At 33.2% G+C, this 18,561-nt stretch overlaps 1 protein-coding gene across 1 annotated transcript in view; it reads right to left on the bottom strand.

Annotated features, from left to right (window-relative positions):
• Positions 1-1,144: 1,144 nt before the first annotated feature.
• The window catches only part of MS3_00002328 (uncharacterized protein), a gene marked incomplete at its 5' end in the record, with an annotated part of 36,482 nt that continues 19,065 nt past the window's right edge, over positions 1,145-18,561 (bottom strand). Inside the window, one exon of the mRNA XM_012941791.2 lies at positions 1,145-2,451. Coding sequence (XP_012797245.1) covers positions 1,903-2,451 — 549 coding nt within the window. The 3' untranslated portion in view covers positions 1,145-1,902. The remainder of the gene's footprint in view (positions 2,452-18,561) is intronic.

The raw sequence follows: 18,561 nt of genomic DNA, 5'->3' as shown, positions 1-18,561 counted from the left end.
TGTTCTTTCCCACAGTTGGTTGTTGCTAATAGTGTCTGGTCAACGGATCCGAAGTATTTTGCTCAGACAGCTGTTAACAAACACTTGTATCTTCTGGATGATGGCTTTCGTAGTTCTCCAGGTTTCCACCCCATACAGTAGAACTGTGTTGACATTTGTATAGAAAATTCTGACCTTGGTGTTGGTTGAGTTGTGTTGTTTTGAGTTCTAGATATTCTTCAGTTGTAAATACACTGCTCTTGTTTTACCGATCTGCGCTTTCACATCTGGATCAGATCCACCGTGTTCATGAATGTTGCTGTGCAGATATGTAAAGGTTTTTACATTTTCCAAATCTTCTCCGTCAATTGTGATTGGATCGGTGCATTCTGTGTTGTATCGGAGAATCTTGCTTTTCCCGTTGTGTATCTTACTGTTTATTATTATTACTTTTTGGACCTTTAACAAAAGATTCGGTTATATTATGGTGAATATTGAAGAAGACTATTAAGGTACATAACGGATCTTTTGATTTCATTACCATTATGGTTATGGATAAACATTCAAAATTTAGCAAACTACTAACCATTGCTAGTTTACCAGAAATCAACAATCCACTGTATTCCAAAATTTCCTTTTGTATATTTGCTAGAAGAATGAGACATTTCAATTCATACACTTAAAACTTTAGAAATATACTGTAATGAGCATATGCATTCTGTAATAAACAGATTGTATAAGATGGCTTAATGAAACATTTATACTCATAAACATGTACTTAATTCATTGTGGCATAGATCCGTATTTTCTTACAAATATTTCACTTAGCTTTATATAATCTTGCCTACTTTTTTTGATATATATACATAGTAAGGTTTACAAACACCAACTGATGTAGCGTGTGCTACTTATATCAACATAAGTAGTATATAACACTAGTCAGGAATAGAATGTCTGGCAGCAGAAGATGGAACAATAAATTCTGATACAGTTGATTGACATTATACAAATGAAGAATTTACTGTATGGTTCTCAGATTTTATGCTCAAATATATTCGACTGTCCTTATTTATGTTCTCTTTCACTACATTAGTACTTGTTCAAACATAGTATCCTCAGAACTGCATACTGTACTCCGAATGAAGTCATCATTGTTATTATTATTCTTTTATTTAGCATAAACAAAACAGTACATAATATAGTATATCCTAAATTGTCTTTCCGACATCATCATATTGATGTCTGTATGAATGACTTTTGTCAAACAATGATCATATCTATATAATAATAGTAATAATAATAATAACAATAATAATAATAATGGTAATAGTAACAAATCATTTCGTACAAATCAGTAGCTGATCCAAAGCTAAGATTTCAGTATTTGCATAAAACAAGATGATAAACATATTTGTAATCACAAGATAATCATTATAATAGTAATAGTATAGTATTTGCTTTTTCTTCTTCTAAACATTAAAGCATTTAAGAGGTAGGACAAAATACTGACTTCAATCATTTAGTTATAAACTACTTATATTATTAGTAGTATATTGATAGACAAGAAATGTACTAAATATATGGGGAAAAGAGATTGTTTTATTAAGAAAAAGGGAAACTGTTGCATACAGTTACAATAATCTGAGTATAATATTACATAATAATAATAATAATAATAATAATAATAATAATAATAATAATAATAATAATAATAATGCAATTTCATAGGCCATTCAATAGAAAATACAAACGTTCGATTTATCTCTTTGTTATAAACTTTGAAAATTCAACTGTATATTGTATGAAAGTATGAAATGGATTAGAATGAATATATATATATATATATATATATATATATATATATATATAGAACTTTATAGCTAAACAATGATTTTAATAAGTAGTATATTAATAATATACTACTTATTTACCATTTCTAGTAGTAATAATATCTGGATCACCTTTTAATGATAATTTTTTATAATGATGCCTAGTTGATAATACAGATTGTTGATTTTGATAATGAAAATGTTTATTTTTATGAAGATCTGCAGGATGAGTTGATTTTAATGTATATTTGATGATAGGCTGAAGACTACGTTTATTTAGTTGACGAGGATAATATTTTGTTTGATTTATATGAGTTGTATTAGTTAAACGTGTAGCAATTGATACACCTTTTGTACCTCGTCCACGAAATACTAAATTTGGATTTGATTTTGCATGTTCATTATCAATACAATGTTGTCCATCATACATTAATTTATAACCAGGTACACATTGACATGTGTAACCACCAGGTGTATTTTCACAAATTCCATAATCTGGATCACATGGTCTAAGGCGTACACATTCATTTATATCTAATTCACATTGAATACCTTCATAACCACGTGTACATTCACATAGATTGCCAAGTCGACAAATACCACCATTTTTACAAGGTGGATTACAAGATACATTGTCTTCTTTCTAATCAAGTAAAAGTAAAAACAACAGATATATCGTTAATAATTAAAATATGTAAATGTCAAGCAAACGAAGTAAAAATAGTGATATTTTTTTTTAGAATATTTGGTATACGGCTATTAGTACCTTTGTGGATAACGCATTGACTCTTGAAACAACAAGTATTAGTATTCTCATGTCAGTGCAGATGCAGGTAAATAAAGCTGACAAGTCCAAAATATGACGAAATAACCATTCTAGGTTCCATTATCAAGTAACCATGAAATACTACTTAAACCATATGACCATTGTTTACTCTCTGGTTCTAGTTGTCAGCTACAACTGAAAGAGTTTAACCATAGCAGGATTGAGACAGATAACTTTATTTTCAATAAATGTTCATCACACTATGTTAGGCATATATAATGGTACAGAACTAAACGAATGATCTGTTACTCAATATTCTAATGGTTACGTGGTTATAGAAAAACCTCAGTATATTAGATTCAATTTCATATAAAGTTGTGGGCGAGAATTTTTTGAATATCTAATATAAAACAAAATAACTCTCTGGTGATTTCTGGTTCCAACTATTTCTCCAGTTTATATCAGGTCAATCATGTAAGCGTTCTTATGTATAATTAAACAAATACCCATAAATTATTAAACTGGGCAAACCCATTTAAAGTTGATATGTAGCTTCAAACACTGAAATATTAAAATATTTAATTTCCAGAGTTCATCCAATTAATACCTTTATTAGAACGTAATTTCAGTCTTAATTATACACATTTTATTAACGTCATTTAAACAACATTCATGGTATTAACAATAATTAACATTAATTATCCTTCATAATATTATGTAACATTTACATTCAATGATTAATAGTGTAAATGAAGAGAATGTTAAAAGAACAAATTAAATTCTTGGTGAACATTATTTCTAATAGTTGAGATCATGAGTCAATTACCGCCAGACTAACATGAGAAACCTGGAAACACTGAACAGTCGTTTCGTCCTTTTGTGGAGTTCCTCAGCATTAATTCATTTAAAATCTACTATTTACTAGTTACATTATTGATGCATATATCAAGATAAATTCTGACATGATGATAAACAACCACAGTCTCTTGATTTTATCAGTTATCCAACCAGTTTCTTACGCAATTTCTACTTAACTTTAATGTACAATATGTTCATTTTGATTACTTTCATTAGAATGTACAGAATCTATATAAAAAACTGATTATGAAAAAAAGTACATTTTGCGCATTTATCGTATTGTGGCTTAATTGTTGTTTTTTTGTATAGATTTCATTGATCATCATTAATCAGCCGAACTATATGTTTGTAGGGCTAGTGGGCGAGACTATAATTTATGGACGACCTTTAAGCGACACTAGACTAATCTTGAGAGTGCCTACCTACTTACTGGGGCTAAATGAGCGTTATAAAGCAGTTTGAAGAATAAAGATTATGATTTAAAGTCTATGGTTAGGGTTAGAAATTATATTTAGGGTTCTCATCACGAACTGACATAAGCTATAATGCCAAAACTTTATTTAGCCAGATGGATGAGTGAATTTCGCGCCAAAATCCAAGACTTGGTATCGTAAATCTGCTTAGTTCGTCCATAAATTATAATCTCGCCGTCCAGCTAACTGTCACTGAGCCCTAGATAAATGATTCGGCAGTTTCGTCACTGAATATCGGACAGATTATCGATCCCTGTTAAGGTCAAGGACAACCAATGCGCATCAGCTAATCGTATGCCATGAACTGGCTCATACGATGGTGGTCTCAGAATTTTCTCTGTGCTTGTTCTTACTAATATATTCCCGTAATAACGTCCTTTGTGTTATACAGTCTTAAAAGTAGCCATAGTATCTCGATACGCTGAAGGGGTTATCCACGTTAGCTGCTGACTGTGAGGTGTGACTTCAAAGTTAGCTATTGGTCACATCATTCCTTTCTAACCCGAGTAGGCCTCCAATCATTAGACATAAACCATCTACATTAGTGATCTATATGTTGTTCTATCTTTGATTAAAAAAATAATCTTGAGGAGCATTTATAAGATTTTAAAATAATTTTGTGAATGTGATCCTATGTGAAGTTCGAGACAAGGATGGAATAAACGTTTAATGGTACCTATCTTTTAAAATTTATTCAACTGATTGTGATCATTATAAGAATGTATATTACTTCCATGTTTAACCCTCTTAAAAAACATTATAGTGTTTACTAATCACTAACTTTGAGACGAATTTTCTGTAGTTCTATTGACATGTTATGATCTATGAGGTAAAAATCATATGAAGAAGAGGGTGTGGTTGTGCTGTATCATGAACTATTGAAAACTGAAAATTCGATCAGCCAATTCCAAGTCATTATTCTACAGTCTTCACACTAACCCCTATGTCAAACAGTTCAATGTTAGCTCTTGTTTATTATTGTATATACACCTTGTTATGGGTCTCAAAGTATAAACACACTCCAGTTTATGGCTTTATCATATATAAAGTGATTAGTGATTAGCTCGTGTAAATTAGTCAATCACAGTATCGTAGTGAACAGAACATGGGTGGGAACAATCGAATGCAATTAGCACAAAATTACAGAGTTACTCGATAAAATAGTAAATCGTTAATTTGCAAAATATCATTTTATCATATCAAACAGAACTGTTGCCGTTGCAAACATCAATCCATTGCTTCACATTTCATTGTTCATGCGGTTTCTTACAAATTCCATTGTGTTCTCGCTCTTCCTTTCTTGATCTTCCTCCATCTTCTGCTGCCAGACATAACGTTCTTTAACTTGCGTCATATACTACTTATATCAATATAAGTAGCATGAACCACACTCATCCCCCATTTAAAGCAGTCGTTCTTGCGATGGTCCATGTTCGCCGTGCCACATTCTTCGTCTCTGCAGTCTGTGCCACACTCTTCGTCAAAATGTCGAGTCTGCGGCGCGCTGACCTCTGTAGCTCCGTCGACTTGCCGGGGCAACCACATCCGACATCCACCCGGCAACTGCGACGCTTAACACCCGTGCTCCACCGGCCTGCTGAGCCAACTACATCCGATGTCCGACCAGCAGCCGCACGTCCCACCGCTACTCTCCGTCGACAGCACTCACTACAGCCAACGCCGCCCCGCCAGAACACTCCACTCGACGCCACCTCTCCGCACCAGACTGCCTCAACTCGCACCTCAGCTCCAGGCCCGCAACGGCATCCGCAGAACAGCCTCCCCCTCTTCTCCTGGTTGGCAGCGACACCAAATGTAGTGAACAGAACACGGGTGGAGACAATCTGCCAGACACTACGTCCTTTAACTCGCGTTACATACTACTTATATCAATATAAGTAGCACGCACCACAGTACTATTCTGAATAAAATGATTCTTAGAAAAAATCAATAAAATTCGTCTAGATTTAAATTCTAATTATGTAATATGTAAATATTTCACATTTATCCTTTATATCATTAACGCCCACCTTAATCTCCAAGATGTCTGTGAACTGTAAACATATTGATTCTTGAAAACAGTTATAGTCTGTTTTCTATAATAAATGAATCATGTATTTACATAACTATTCTAACACATGGCTTTAGTTTCAAAATGTTTATTAGAGATTATGAAAATGTATTCATTTATAGGATGGTAAAAAAACAAAGAATTGCATTATGCAATTCAAAGGATTATCCAATAAATTGTCATACAATAGGACAAAACGATCATCCAATACTTCCAGGCTTTCCATAATCGTCTAACTTCAATTTATTCATGATCTCAAAATATTGAAATTACTATAATATTCATTAAAAAAACCCTTCTGATGTTTGTTATTCAACCGCAAAATTGTATATGCTCATATAAATGTTCCTTTTCATTAAGAATGTTAATAGTATTGGAAGAATTTCATTTACAATGATACATGGTTAACTTCTCATGATTTTGATTAGTGGTTTTATAGACGTTTTACATATAGAAGTTAGATTCCTTCTTAATTACTAAAGATATATAACAAGTTAAATCGATGGAACCTACTAAATCTTTACTGAAAACAGATAAAAATTTCCAGCTTATAGTCAATGTCACAAACATTTGTGGATAAAGATGGAACCATCATCATGACATAGGTGCTCAAGTTAAACATTAACACTGTTGGATGTCGGCTCAGTGGTCTAGAGGTTAAGCGTTCGCACGCGAGACAGTAAGGTCCTGGGTTGGAATCTCTCGAGGCGGGATCATGGGTGCACATTACTGAGGAGTCCCATACTAGGACTAAACGACCGTCCAGTGCTTCCAGGTTTTCTATGGTGGTCTAACTTCAATTGATGAGTTCAAATATTAAATTAATAATTTTGTTTATAACAACCAAGTTTATTTGAATGTTAGCTCATATGAATTCAGTGTTTGTTATCTAGAAGATTGATTCTGTGTTAAGGTGGAAAATTTATCAAAGTTTCATTTTCTCGATTAGCAAGAAAAATAGTTTTGAAGTTGAGCATGTATGTTTAAGACAGCCTATATAAGGTTTAAAGTATATAGTATGCCTTCTACGAATCTTAAATATTTATGAAGACTCGTCTTCAAAAGATGAGATTAAAAGTGAGAAAAAGTTGCTCATGAGAATTATCAGACAGATATATAAGATTTGCATCCAGTGGTAGTATAAAAGTGGGAAGTTAAATCTAAAATCTATCTAGTGACCGACATTCTTTAGAATAGTATCTCAACCGGTTGTTGAAATACTCGACAACCGATAGATGTTTTATGGCAGATTAAGTATTGATAATTTTGTGCACTAATTCAACTAGGGATTTAGTCTAGGTTAAGGCTGTCTTCGGAGGCAAATCGTTAAAGATTGTTTCATGGTTGACCATAGGCTGAAGAAGAGTTATATAATAGAACCCTGGTGATGAAAGCTATTGAATCTTTGCAAACAGATACAAGATTAACTATAAGACCAAAAACATTACCGAAAGTTATACATATGAGGTTGGAATATGTATGCTCATGCCTAACTGCTGCCTACATCGACACGCGATGTTTACTAACGCAGGAGTATTTTGGAAAAAAAGTGAGGATAGACCACTTGATGACGCGATATCAGTTCAAGAAGTTACTGATCACTTTACGTAACGATGTTGGCAGGTATAGACTTCCTGGTTAGGGTCATTGCGGTTGTCGTGACCAATTATCAGATACGTTAAGTAACGTTAATCATATCATTAGCAGTGGCGTAAATATTCTGTGGTCCACTGATCAGAATGCGATTAGGATGAACGTATTAGTACGCCATTTAACTCCGTATATTACACCTGGATTAACCGCGTTAGTGTGACGACGGTAATAAGAAGCCAAATATGGATTAAGTTGGATGAATTTATTTCAGACACACGTTTATTCAAGCAGTTAATCAGGGAAACAAGGCGGAAAAGCAGAACGGAGAGGGAAAACCTCTCAATTCGTCTTGACAAAGCGTGACTCAATATTTATAATCAGACAAAAACAAACTGATATATGATTAATAGGGTAAGAGATGTACGCATACGTGCGCTCATATAAACACAGTCAAGGTTAATAAGCAAATAATTGACTAATTCAAAATAAGAGTCATAATGATAAGTTGATTGGTCTGTCTGGAAACTAGAATAATCCATGTGTGCTTGACCTAGTACTAGACACAACAGATGCATTCACTCTTTGTCTAGCCTGAAATTTTTAGTTTTACAATAATCTTGTGCACTCTGTTCCACAAATATAAACTTTCTTCTTGAAGTATTTTGCTTATGCTAAATTTTTCCTACTACTGTCAACACTGTCACTATTTCTAAAACTCTGCCATTTTTCTTGATAACTTCGTCGCACTGTATTGATGTTGTATGGTAGCTAAACGCAATGGACATATGTGTCAGGCCCATCATTATTTATGAATAAATAACTGATACGTGTGAATTTCGTCAGACAATAAATGAATGGTTGCACAGTTATTCATGGATCGATGGAAGTTAGACATTAACACCGTAGGATGCCAGCTCGGTGGTCTAGAGGTTAAGCGTCCTCACGTGATACCGAAAGTCCTAGGTTCGAATCCTGCCAGTGTGATCGTTGATGCACACTGCTGAGGACGAAACGGCCATCCAGTGCTTTCAGGTTTTCCATATTTGCCTAGCTTACATCGACTCATGAACTCAACTATTAAAAAGCATTAGTTCATTTAAGGAAAAGTACAGTACGCTTTTATGTGATTAATGAAAAGATATTTACTTTAAATATTGTGAACGTTTAACATTAAAATAGTTAAGATAATTCACTTGATGTTGTTTACTTGTATCTTCCCATTGTTATTTAGGACTGTAATTGATCAGTTTCTTGTTAGCATATGTGCATCCTGTGCAGATTGCCTCGATATTGCCTGAAGTCACATAACCCCTAGAATACAGCTCTGTATATATTAACTCACATTGATCATTGATAACAACACTAGATTTAGTAAAATAATCCTAATAAAATGTTTTGGTATCAGATGTTATGTCCCACACACTGAATATTAGATGGTAGTTTTTAAATTTTATATAGACTGATTTTGTTTATTTCAATGAATGTACAACTTCAATTATCTAACAAAATCTACCGTTGATATTAACAATTCTTATAGATTTCAATCTGTAAAAATGTTAATTATATAATTAATTTCAGAAAAGGTTTTTGTGGATATTAAAGTAAATTCCATAGTTGAGATCATGAGTCAATTGAAGCTAGATCACCGTGGAAAATGTGGAAGAACTGGATGACCGTATCTTTTCAACTGGCTCGTGATCTCAACTATTAAAATTACTACAATCTCCATAAAACCCCTTATGATATTAATCTTCATGTGCTCACTAGTGACTGACTACAAGAGATATTTTCTTGAGTTCTAGTGAGAAACCGTGACCAATGGAGTTCAACCAGGTCTGTTGTGAGAAATTAACTCACTGAAGACAATGGTGGACGGTGGTGCAATTTCGTAAATTGCTTCAAATTAGACATTAACACCGTTGGATGTCAGCTTAGTTATCTAGAGGATAAGCGTTCGCACGCGAGACTCATAGATCCTGAGTTCGAATCTGGCGAAGCGAGATCGTGAATGTGCACGTGAAACGGCCGTCCAGTGCTTCTGGGTCTTTCCTGGTGGTCTAGCTTCAATTGACTCATGATCTCAACTATTGAAATATAATTAATTGACTGTTATATGGGTTTATGGAAATTTTTCTTATCAAATACATTGATAGATACATAGATAGACGTGATATTACTAATAGCTTGAAATTAATCATGGAAACCACTGATCTATAGATTAATTGTTCATATATAACCAAAGTCCTGTGCTCGATTTCTGATGATGCGATTATTATTATTATTGTTATTATTATTATTATTATTTTAACACATAGATATTGGTACAAGGAGGCACCAAATACATAGGCGCCACACAAATCTCATCTGATATGTGTGAGGGCCGTGATACTGCCCGGGTGCCCAGAAAGAAGCAGGTGTGTTTCTTAGAGGGCCACACCCCGAGCCTTCGACCTGAAGGTCTGATTTACAATGCAGTGGAGCATCGTAAGAAGATGCAGTCCCATGGAAGCCGGTGACCGACAATTGGTTCATACGCCATTTATTCCTTCAGGATACTGGAGCCCATGTGCACCATTGGTTTGGAATCCTGTTAAAGCACCGGACATTCGCTTTTCGTCCTCTCATTTTCGTAAACAACACCCCCGCCACGAGAAGGCAGTGAGTAGGACTTCCCTGACAGAGTCTATATACCCGTGACCATGTGAGAGCGTTTCGAGAAGGAGAGTGGACTCTCCCTACTCTCGGCCATACCAGGGCATTTGGATGGCTGATGATGCGATTGTAGATACTCACCGCTAACGGTTTCTAAACTACGATGAAACAATTATTCAATTCTCCCCGTATTTCATTGGCTATTTAACCATATTCATTCTATGATATTAAGTATGTAATGTGTAATTAAGTTTATTCACCACACTACTAGTTTTATAACACCCATAACAGATTTCTAGTTTTATCCTTACCTCATTTCTCCTTATACTCCTTAAATATATTTCAACTTAGAAAAAACTATTTAATCTGTGTAGAATTACTATTATTATCAGTTACTATTATTTCCACATTATATTGATAATAATAATTATCCAATAGTTTTCAAATAAAATTACATATCCCTTATAAGCTTTAACCTTTTAATTCAGTAGTATATTTTATCTAACCACTTTGATAATTATTTATTCACCTTGATTTGAATTAATTAGATTTCTGTAACAAAAAAAAGAATGAATGTTGGCCATTCAATTAGATTTTACTTTCTCTTGTTGTTTTTTTCATTATATACATTATGCATGTACTCCGTGTAAGCTTTTTTTTACATTGGAGAAAAAGAAAAAAGAGAGAAAAGGAAAGAAAAGAAAAGAAAAACTGCAATAACTTGTAAATTTCTTTTAATTATCTAAACAATTAAATAAGAATCATGTTAGAAGGTCATTGCACTTGAAAAATGTACAGACATTTACTACTACTACTACTATTACTAACACTACTACTAACACTAACACTACTACTACTACTACTACCACTACTTTTAATCATTTTCTTAAACACTATTTATTCATTCTTCATATACAAAATAATAAATACACTTAGAGACTATTTCAAATCGTACTTTTCTTTCCTTTTGTGCATGTGTGTATCTGGGTGGGTGGGTGGTTGGGTGGTTGAGTGTGTTCGTATTTCTATTAAAAACGGTCACATTAAAATGATTCGAATTTGAAATTTTTAAGGTGAAGGATAAAGTTACTAAGTGAAATAGGTATGTTTTATTGTTTTTTTTTCAACTACTATTTCTTTCTCAGGTCAGTATGTTAACCTACTAAATCAATTTGTTGTGATTTATGTATGTTTAATGTATATTTTCGTTATATTTTTATACAATTGATAATATTGGTATAAAAAGTTTTTTTGTTTTGTTTTTATTTTTTGTTGTTGTTTAAAACTACATTTTAAACTTTTATTTCTAACATTTTCAAAGTACTATTCGTACTGTTGGTAAATAAAATCTAAATTTATATTAATTACAATGGTGCAATTTCGTGGATTAGTTGAAGTTAGACAGTAACACTGTTGGATGTCGGCTCAGTGGTCCAATGGTTAAGCGCTTGCGCGCGAGACTGATAGGTCCTGGGTTTGAATCTCGCGGGGTGCGGGATCGTGGATGCGCACTGCTTAGGAGTCCCATACTAAGACGAAACGACCATGGTTGTCTAGCTTCAATTGACTCATAAATTCAACTATTAATCTTTAATGGTAAAACTTCTAAGTTCTATAAATATTTTGGTGAGACTATCATTTATGAATGAACTCGATCATGTATAACAATAACAGGTTTCGGATTTTCACTCATCCATTTGAGTAAATAGAATTTTGGTATTATAGCTGATGTCAGTTCGTGATGAAAACCCGAAATCTAATTCCTAACCTTAATCATCAACCGTAATTTATAATTCCAATTCCTCACATTAATTTATAACTCTTATTTGGTTATCAGGTGGACAATGTTAAGGTCAGTCTAGCGCCGCTCAAAGGTCGTCCATAAATTATAGTCTCACCGATATTTTATCATAAAATCAATATAAAAGTGAATAAATTAATTAAGCAACATGAAGTACTCAATTGTTAATGTTGAGTAAGTTTTATTTGACTGGTTTAACTATGACAGACTTCGACATTGTAATAATCCATTGTTATTTAACCATACTATTTATAATATGTGAATACAATACAGTCGTCTACCTCATATATCAAATTTCTTCGTTATTTCATTCTGTTATGTATAAATGATAATAAGTATCTCAGTTCCTTAGTTTATTTCTCAATGATTTCATTAGGTTAATATAAATATTTGTAAAACGGTGAGATTACTATTTATCCTAGATACCAGTCTAGACTGAATAAAATTAAAATATACAGTTTGATTAGAGGTATAAACCTCACCAAAATCGGTACAACAAATAGTATCAATCGATTTACAATAATATGTGATCGGTCAAGTTTTCTTTAATCAGTGATGAAAGATGGTATTAGTACGAATTATGAATTAAATATATTTTGACTAACATTTCCCATCATCTGACAAAGACAACATATGTTTCTTGCAAACTTATTAAAAACAAATATATGTAATTTAATAGTGGAGTTCATGAGTCAGTTGAAGCTAGACAATCGTGGAAAACCCAGAAGAACTGGACAGCCGTCTCGTCCTAGTTATGGTACTCCTCAGTAGTACGCATCCACGATCACGCCCCATGAGATTCGAAAACAGGACCTATCAGTCTCGCACACGAGTGCTTAACCACTTAACCAATAATAGTTAGTGACTATCAGTAGAATTCAGAACTTAAGTTTCATCCTATTTTGAGACTAGTTTAAATTTACTTAGAAACATGTACACTTATGTCAATAGTGAGGTATTCCGTACAGCAACCATATATGCCAAAACTGAAAACAATTTTAAGAATTTTTAACATCAAAAAACAGGAAGATTCAAACCTTTAAAAACAAAATACTCATCAGATTTATGTAATTCACTTAAATGTGTACTTTGTAAACTCTTAACATGAAACGATTATAATATAATAGGCAAAGATGTGTGGTGTCTAGGAGTGGAATCCAGAACGCGCTTTTGAATTGAACGATATTGGGTTTGGTTCCCCGAGTGAACATCAACTCTAGAATGCAGGTACATCTAGCTGACGAGTCCTAAAATAAGATTTAATGTGCGTCTTGGATTCCACTGCTAGTCACCATCCATCTCTGCTTATAATGCTCGTGATTCAAGGCAATATCGATGCTATTCGCACAAGATGCACATATGCCAATAAGAGACTGATCAATTACAGTCCTAAATATCAATGGGAAGATTCAAAAAATCAATACGAAAATGAATTATAATATAATATTTTATTTCTATATTTTACGTTTGAAAAAGTATATTTTCAGAGAGGGGTTTTGTGGATATTATAGTAATTCAATAGTTGAATTCATGAATCACTTGAAGCTAGATCACAATGGAAAACCTGGAAGCACTGGATGGCCGTGGATCGTGAATGCGCATTGCTGAGGAGTCTCATACTAGGGCGAAACAATCGTCCAGTACTTCAAGTTTTTCGATGGTGGTCTAACTTTAGTCAGCTCATGAATTCAACTATTAAATTGCCATAATCTCCACAAAACCCCCTTTCTGATAACAATTTAAAGGGTTTGATCGACTTTCATAGGCCAGATATAAATGAAATCAGAAATAACAATGAATAGTTTCTCAAATGATAATTGTTTCACACTAATGCACAGTGATAACTGTTTTCTTATTATCTACATATAAGAAATTAGAAGTCAACATTCATTTATATTAAATACTTCCTTCCTTACTTACTTACTTACACCTGTTACTCCTCGTGGAGGAGCATGCTAAGAAGCTATTAAATTTCAACTGTAATAAATTCGATTCTATTGTAATGAATAATAGTGTCCATGGGACATTCTCAAAAAATATTATTATTATTGTTATCAATCATTTAATATGCTTTAAACATCTGTTGTAAGTCAAAGTTATCTATGGCGGATCGAAATATCATAATATTAAATCAATTCATTCTATCCTTCAAAAACAGTTTGCAAAAGTATATAATTTATATAAGTGCAATATTATTTGTAACAGGAATTATGCAATAGGTTTCTTTCTCTTAAGTATTCAATATGTAATTTCATGAGTCAGTTGAAGCTAGACCACCATGGAAAACCTGAAAGCACTAGACGGCCGTTTCTCCCTACTGTGGGACTCCTCAGCAGTGTGCATCCACGACCTCGCTACCTGCGAGATTCGAACCCAGAACCTACTGGTTTCGCGCGCGAACACTTAACTACTAGACTACTGAGCTGGCATCCAACGGTGTTAATGTCTAACTTCAACTTATCCACGAAATTGAGCGACACATCCACCATTGTCTTCACTGAGTGACTATCTCACCCATCTGATATTCAATACGTGTTACCAAGTTAATGTATAATCATTCTTCTTTTTTTATGTTTATATGATGAGTGCCTGTTTTAATTACCGTATACTAGAAATATTTTTATTATTGTTTATCTTTATTTGTGTTCTATTATAACAATATATTATCTCATAGCTTTACAATTCATATATCTTCAATTGTTTTACTGTTATCTTGTTTGCGTTCAACTATACAAATAATAAATCTTGTTATAATTGAATTAATCCATTTGACGTCAGTGATGTAATCAAGGATTTAAATAATATTGGAAAATTATCCATCAATAACCATACAAGAGAACTGTGAAATTATACATCCTTTATTCAACGTTCAATAAAATTGTTTCACCTAGAATTTTCGGGAATTTTTCCGTTCAATTTATAAATGAGTGTCTTATTTAAGAACACAATTTCAACTAAGCATCTGATTTTTGTTTTGTCGTCTAAAACTATTTATATGCATCCCTGTAGTTGATTCGAACTTGAGGGATTAAAAAGGTAAATAAAATTAGAGTTTGAAATGAAATTCCAACTAAAAATTATACACTTATAACTACCATACATTCGGTAAATGAAGTAAAAAATTTCAACAGTTGAGATCATGAGTCATTTGAAGCTAGACCACCATGGAAAACCTGGAAGCACTGGACGGCCGTGGGACTCCTCAGCAGTGCGTATCCACGGCCCCGCCTCGCGGGGCAACCGACGGTCTGAAAATGCTTGATACTTTATACACATGGAATGTTCAAAACACAGATGCACCTTAAATTCACGGATACGTATCCTCTCTCCCATGGGGTTTTGGAGACTATTTCAATTGCCTCACTGCTTGGTACTCATCTTGAAATCTAAAGGGTTATAAACTTTTTTCACATTTAAAGTAATCTTATTCACACACAAGTTTGTGTATGCTTACATTATTTAAGCCTTTGATTCGACTTATTTAGCAGACAGATAGTGTTATTTTAGTCCATAATAATTCTCCTATTATATATATATCCTTATATTTGTATAAATGAGTATGTATGGTTGAGTGGATATGAGAGTCTACTTGCTTAAGTGTTGATTGTTTAGACTGAGGTTGTTACCGTCACATTATTTCCATGTTCCAAAAATAACAGCCACTTAGAACAATATATTATTTAACAGTTCACTTTTGCCATGGAACTGAAATTGAATGTAAATATCATGTATCTTTTCTTAGTAACTAATTACTCGGCCTCTCTTTAAGTATACATTTGGAGCCAATAAGTCTAGTACTCCTGGCTAGGTTTTTTAGGAAGTTAAGTTCATATTTCAGAGTTGTATATAAAAATAAAGAAAATACTTTACATCTGTTGTCTTTCCAAATATGAATTGCCTCAACATTCCACCCAAAGCTGCAGCACCATCATGCTATTGCCTTTTTGTTTTCTGGAGGTGATATGATAGATGATGAGTAAAAATACTACAGACTACCATAAATAAGTTATAAAGTTTCCTAGTTTCCACAAAAGACGAACAATTATTGTTACTCGATATTATAATAATTATAGTAAACAACATCTCTATCAACTTGGTCAGATACTTGAATTATGAAATCTTAGAGTAACTTCGATCTCACTTGTTTAAATTAGTCGGAGTCTATTTAAACACAAATTACATATCTTACTGTCTATTATATAAGCTTGATATCATGAAATTGGTTACTACTCAATGAATGGTTAGTGTAAACTTCTTAATTAGGCCCTGAATATCTTGTAGTGACCTACTTTTATCAAGAGAATGCGATTGATTTAATGGAAACAATCATTATTATAACCAATTGTACCAGTGATTGTTTAACTGTGCTAAAGACAGCCATATTACTGCTCCATTATCTTTCGATCGTGACCTTGCACGGGTTCGGTTACGCTCGGTAACCATGCTTGTACTCCTTTGGCACGATCTCGGTATCCTTTCAATACCATGAGATCGCCAACAAATACATCTCGACTACAGCCATCAACTGCCTTCTGATATTTGGCTTACGGGGGATTTTATCGGCTAACTGGCACGTAGTCTTCTTGTAGTGGTGTTCATAGTCAATCGCGACTCGTCACCACTCTACAATCTCACTAGCAGTCTCTGATTATGTTACCAAGTAATACTAGTTCTAATATTACAAAAAGAATCAGTCACTTCAAAAGTTTAAATAAGATTTTTGAAAAAGTGCTAATCAACATACAAAAAAATCAATTAATTTTCGTTAGTTTCTGTTAACAAACTTATAGCAACTAATGTAACCGAATATCACAAGTTGAGTATGGTAGTTAATAAAAAATATGAATAACAATGATAACTTTTAATAAAATGATAATAATTAAAACTTGTAGACATTTCTATCTACCTACGAACTACAGTAAACTAATTCGATAATATTATTTAATGACAAATAGCCTATGAAAACTTTAACATTTACATAACTGCTATGACAATGGTGGACGGTGGCCCAATTTCATGGATTGGTTGAAGTTAGATAATAGAACCGTTGGATGCCGGCTCAGTGGTTAAGCGTTCGTGTGCGAGAATGATAGGTCCTGGGTCCCAATCTCGCAAGGTGGGATCGTGGATGTACACTGCTGAGGAGTCCCATACTAGGAGGAGACGGCCGTCCAGTGCTTCGAAGTTTTCTGTGATAGTCTAGCTTCAATTGACTCATGAATTCAACTATTAAATTACTGAGATTGTGGAGAAGATTCGTAGCTCAGGTGGATGATTTTGATGAAGTTTTGTTCTCTGGGGTGCATGGTTTGGTCGTCGAGCTATCATCGTTCTTCGAACACTTCACTTCTATCTGAAGTTTGTGCTACTGATGATGTCGTTCAGAAGAACGATAAAAGCTCCACGACCAAACCATCCAGCTCTGAGAACAAAGCTCCTTCAGTATTAAATTACTGTAATATCCACAAAATCCCTCTCTGATTATAATTGTTATAGTTTAGGTTTTCCCATAGATACAGTAAATCATGCTTTCTTTTTAGTTATTTCATATCTTTAATTGTATTTATCTTTTTCTTTCTAGTTTTTGTACATGATTTATGGCCACTTTTTGCTGAGCCCAATGTTGAAAGTTAACAAGTCTCAGCTTTTCGTATCTATGCTAAAACGTTATCATTAAATGAAGAACATATATTAGATTTCCTTTTTTTCTTTTTTTTTCTTGTAAAGATAAGTTATTAGTTACAAATGTTTATTTACATCATTTTAATGATCCTATTAAAATATAACATAACGTAATAGGGTATGTTAACATGACTGTGCCGCTTGTTTAATCTCTCATATTAAGTGACTATCTCTCTTCTCATATTTTTTCTGTGTCACCTAAAGAGGAACATGACAAAATATGACTTGAAGGATCAATACATTTGATTTTAAACCGATTTAGTTTTTAGATCAGAATTTATTGTACATGTTTAATGGTTGACAAATCCTAGTACACTTTACACATCATGTTCTTACCATATTCAACTGATTTCTATGATAAACTAATACTTACTTGTGATATATTATGGTTATTTAAGTAAGTATTAGTAATCGCTTTTAGTACAGTATTAGTCACAATATTTGTTGTGTTAAGAATATAGCATTCATATGCTCATCCATCGTTGTTGTGCACTGATGAAGAAACCTATACTAGAATGAAACATCAATCCAGTGCTTCCAGGTTTTCCATGGTTGTCTAGCTTTAATTGACTCATGAATTCATTTGATAAAAAAACCATTATAACTCATTATATGTGAAAATTATATTTGAAATATTCTCAGCGATTGAAATTTAACTAATTCCAACGTTTTGTCCAGCTAACTTGTCTGGACTTCATCATTATAACTGATTCATAAGTATAATTGGTCCAAAATAACTATCATTCTGTATTTATACTATTTGAATAAGTGATAATTTGTTGTCCTGTTTTCATAGTTATCCAGGTAAGTTTTTAAAAGCACGATATCACGGTAAAATAACTTTAGAATTTTTAAAA

Source organism: Schistosoma haematobium, chromosome 1, assembly GCF_000699445.3.
Source record: "Schistosoma haematobium chromosome 1, whole genome shotgun sequence".
Lineage (NCBI taxonomy): Eukaryota > Metazoa > Platyhelminthes > Trematoda > Strigeidida > Schistosomatidae > Schistosoma > Schistosoma haematobium.
This window is presented reverse-complemented; position numbering and strand designations above follow the sequence as displayed.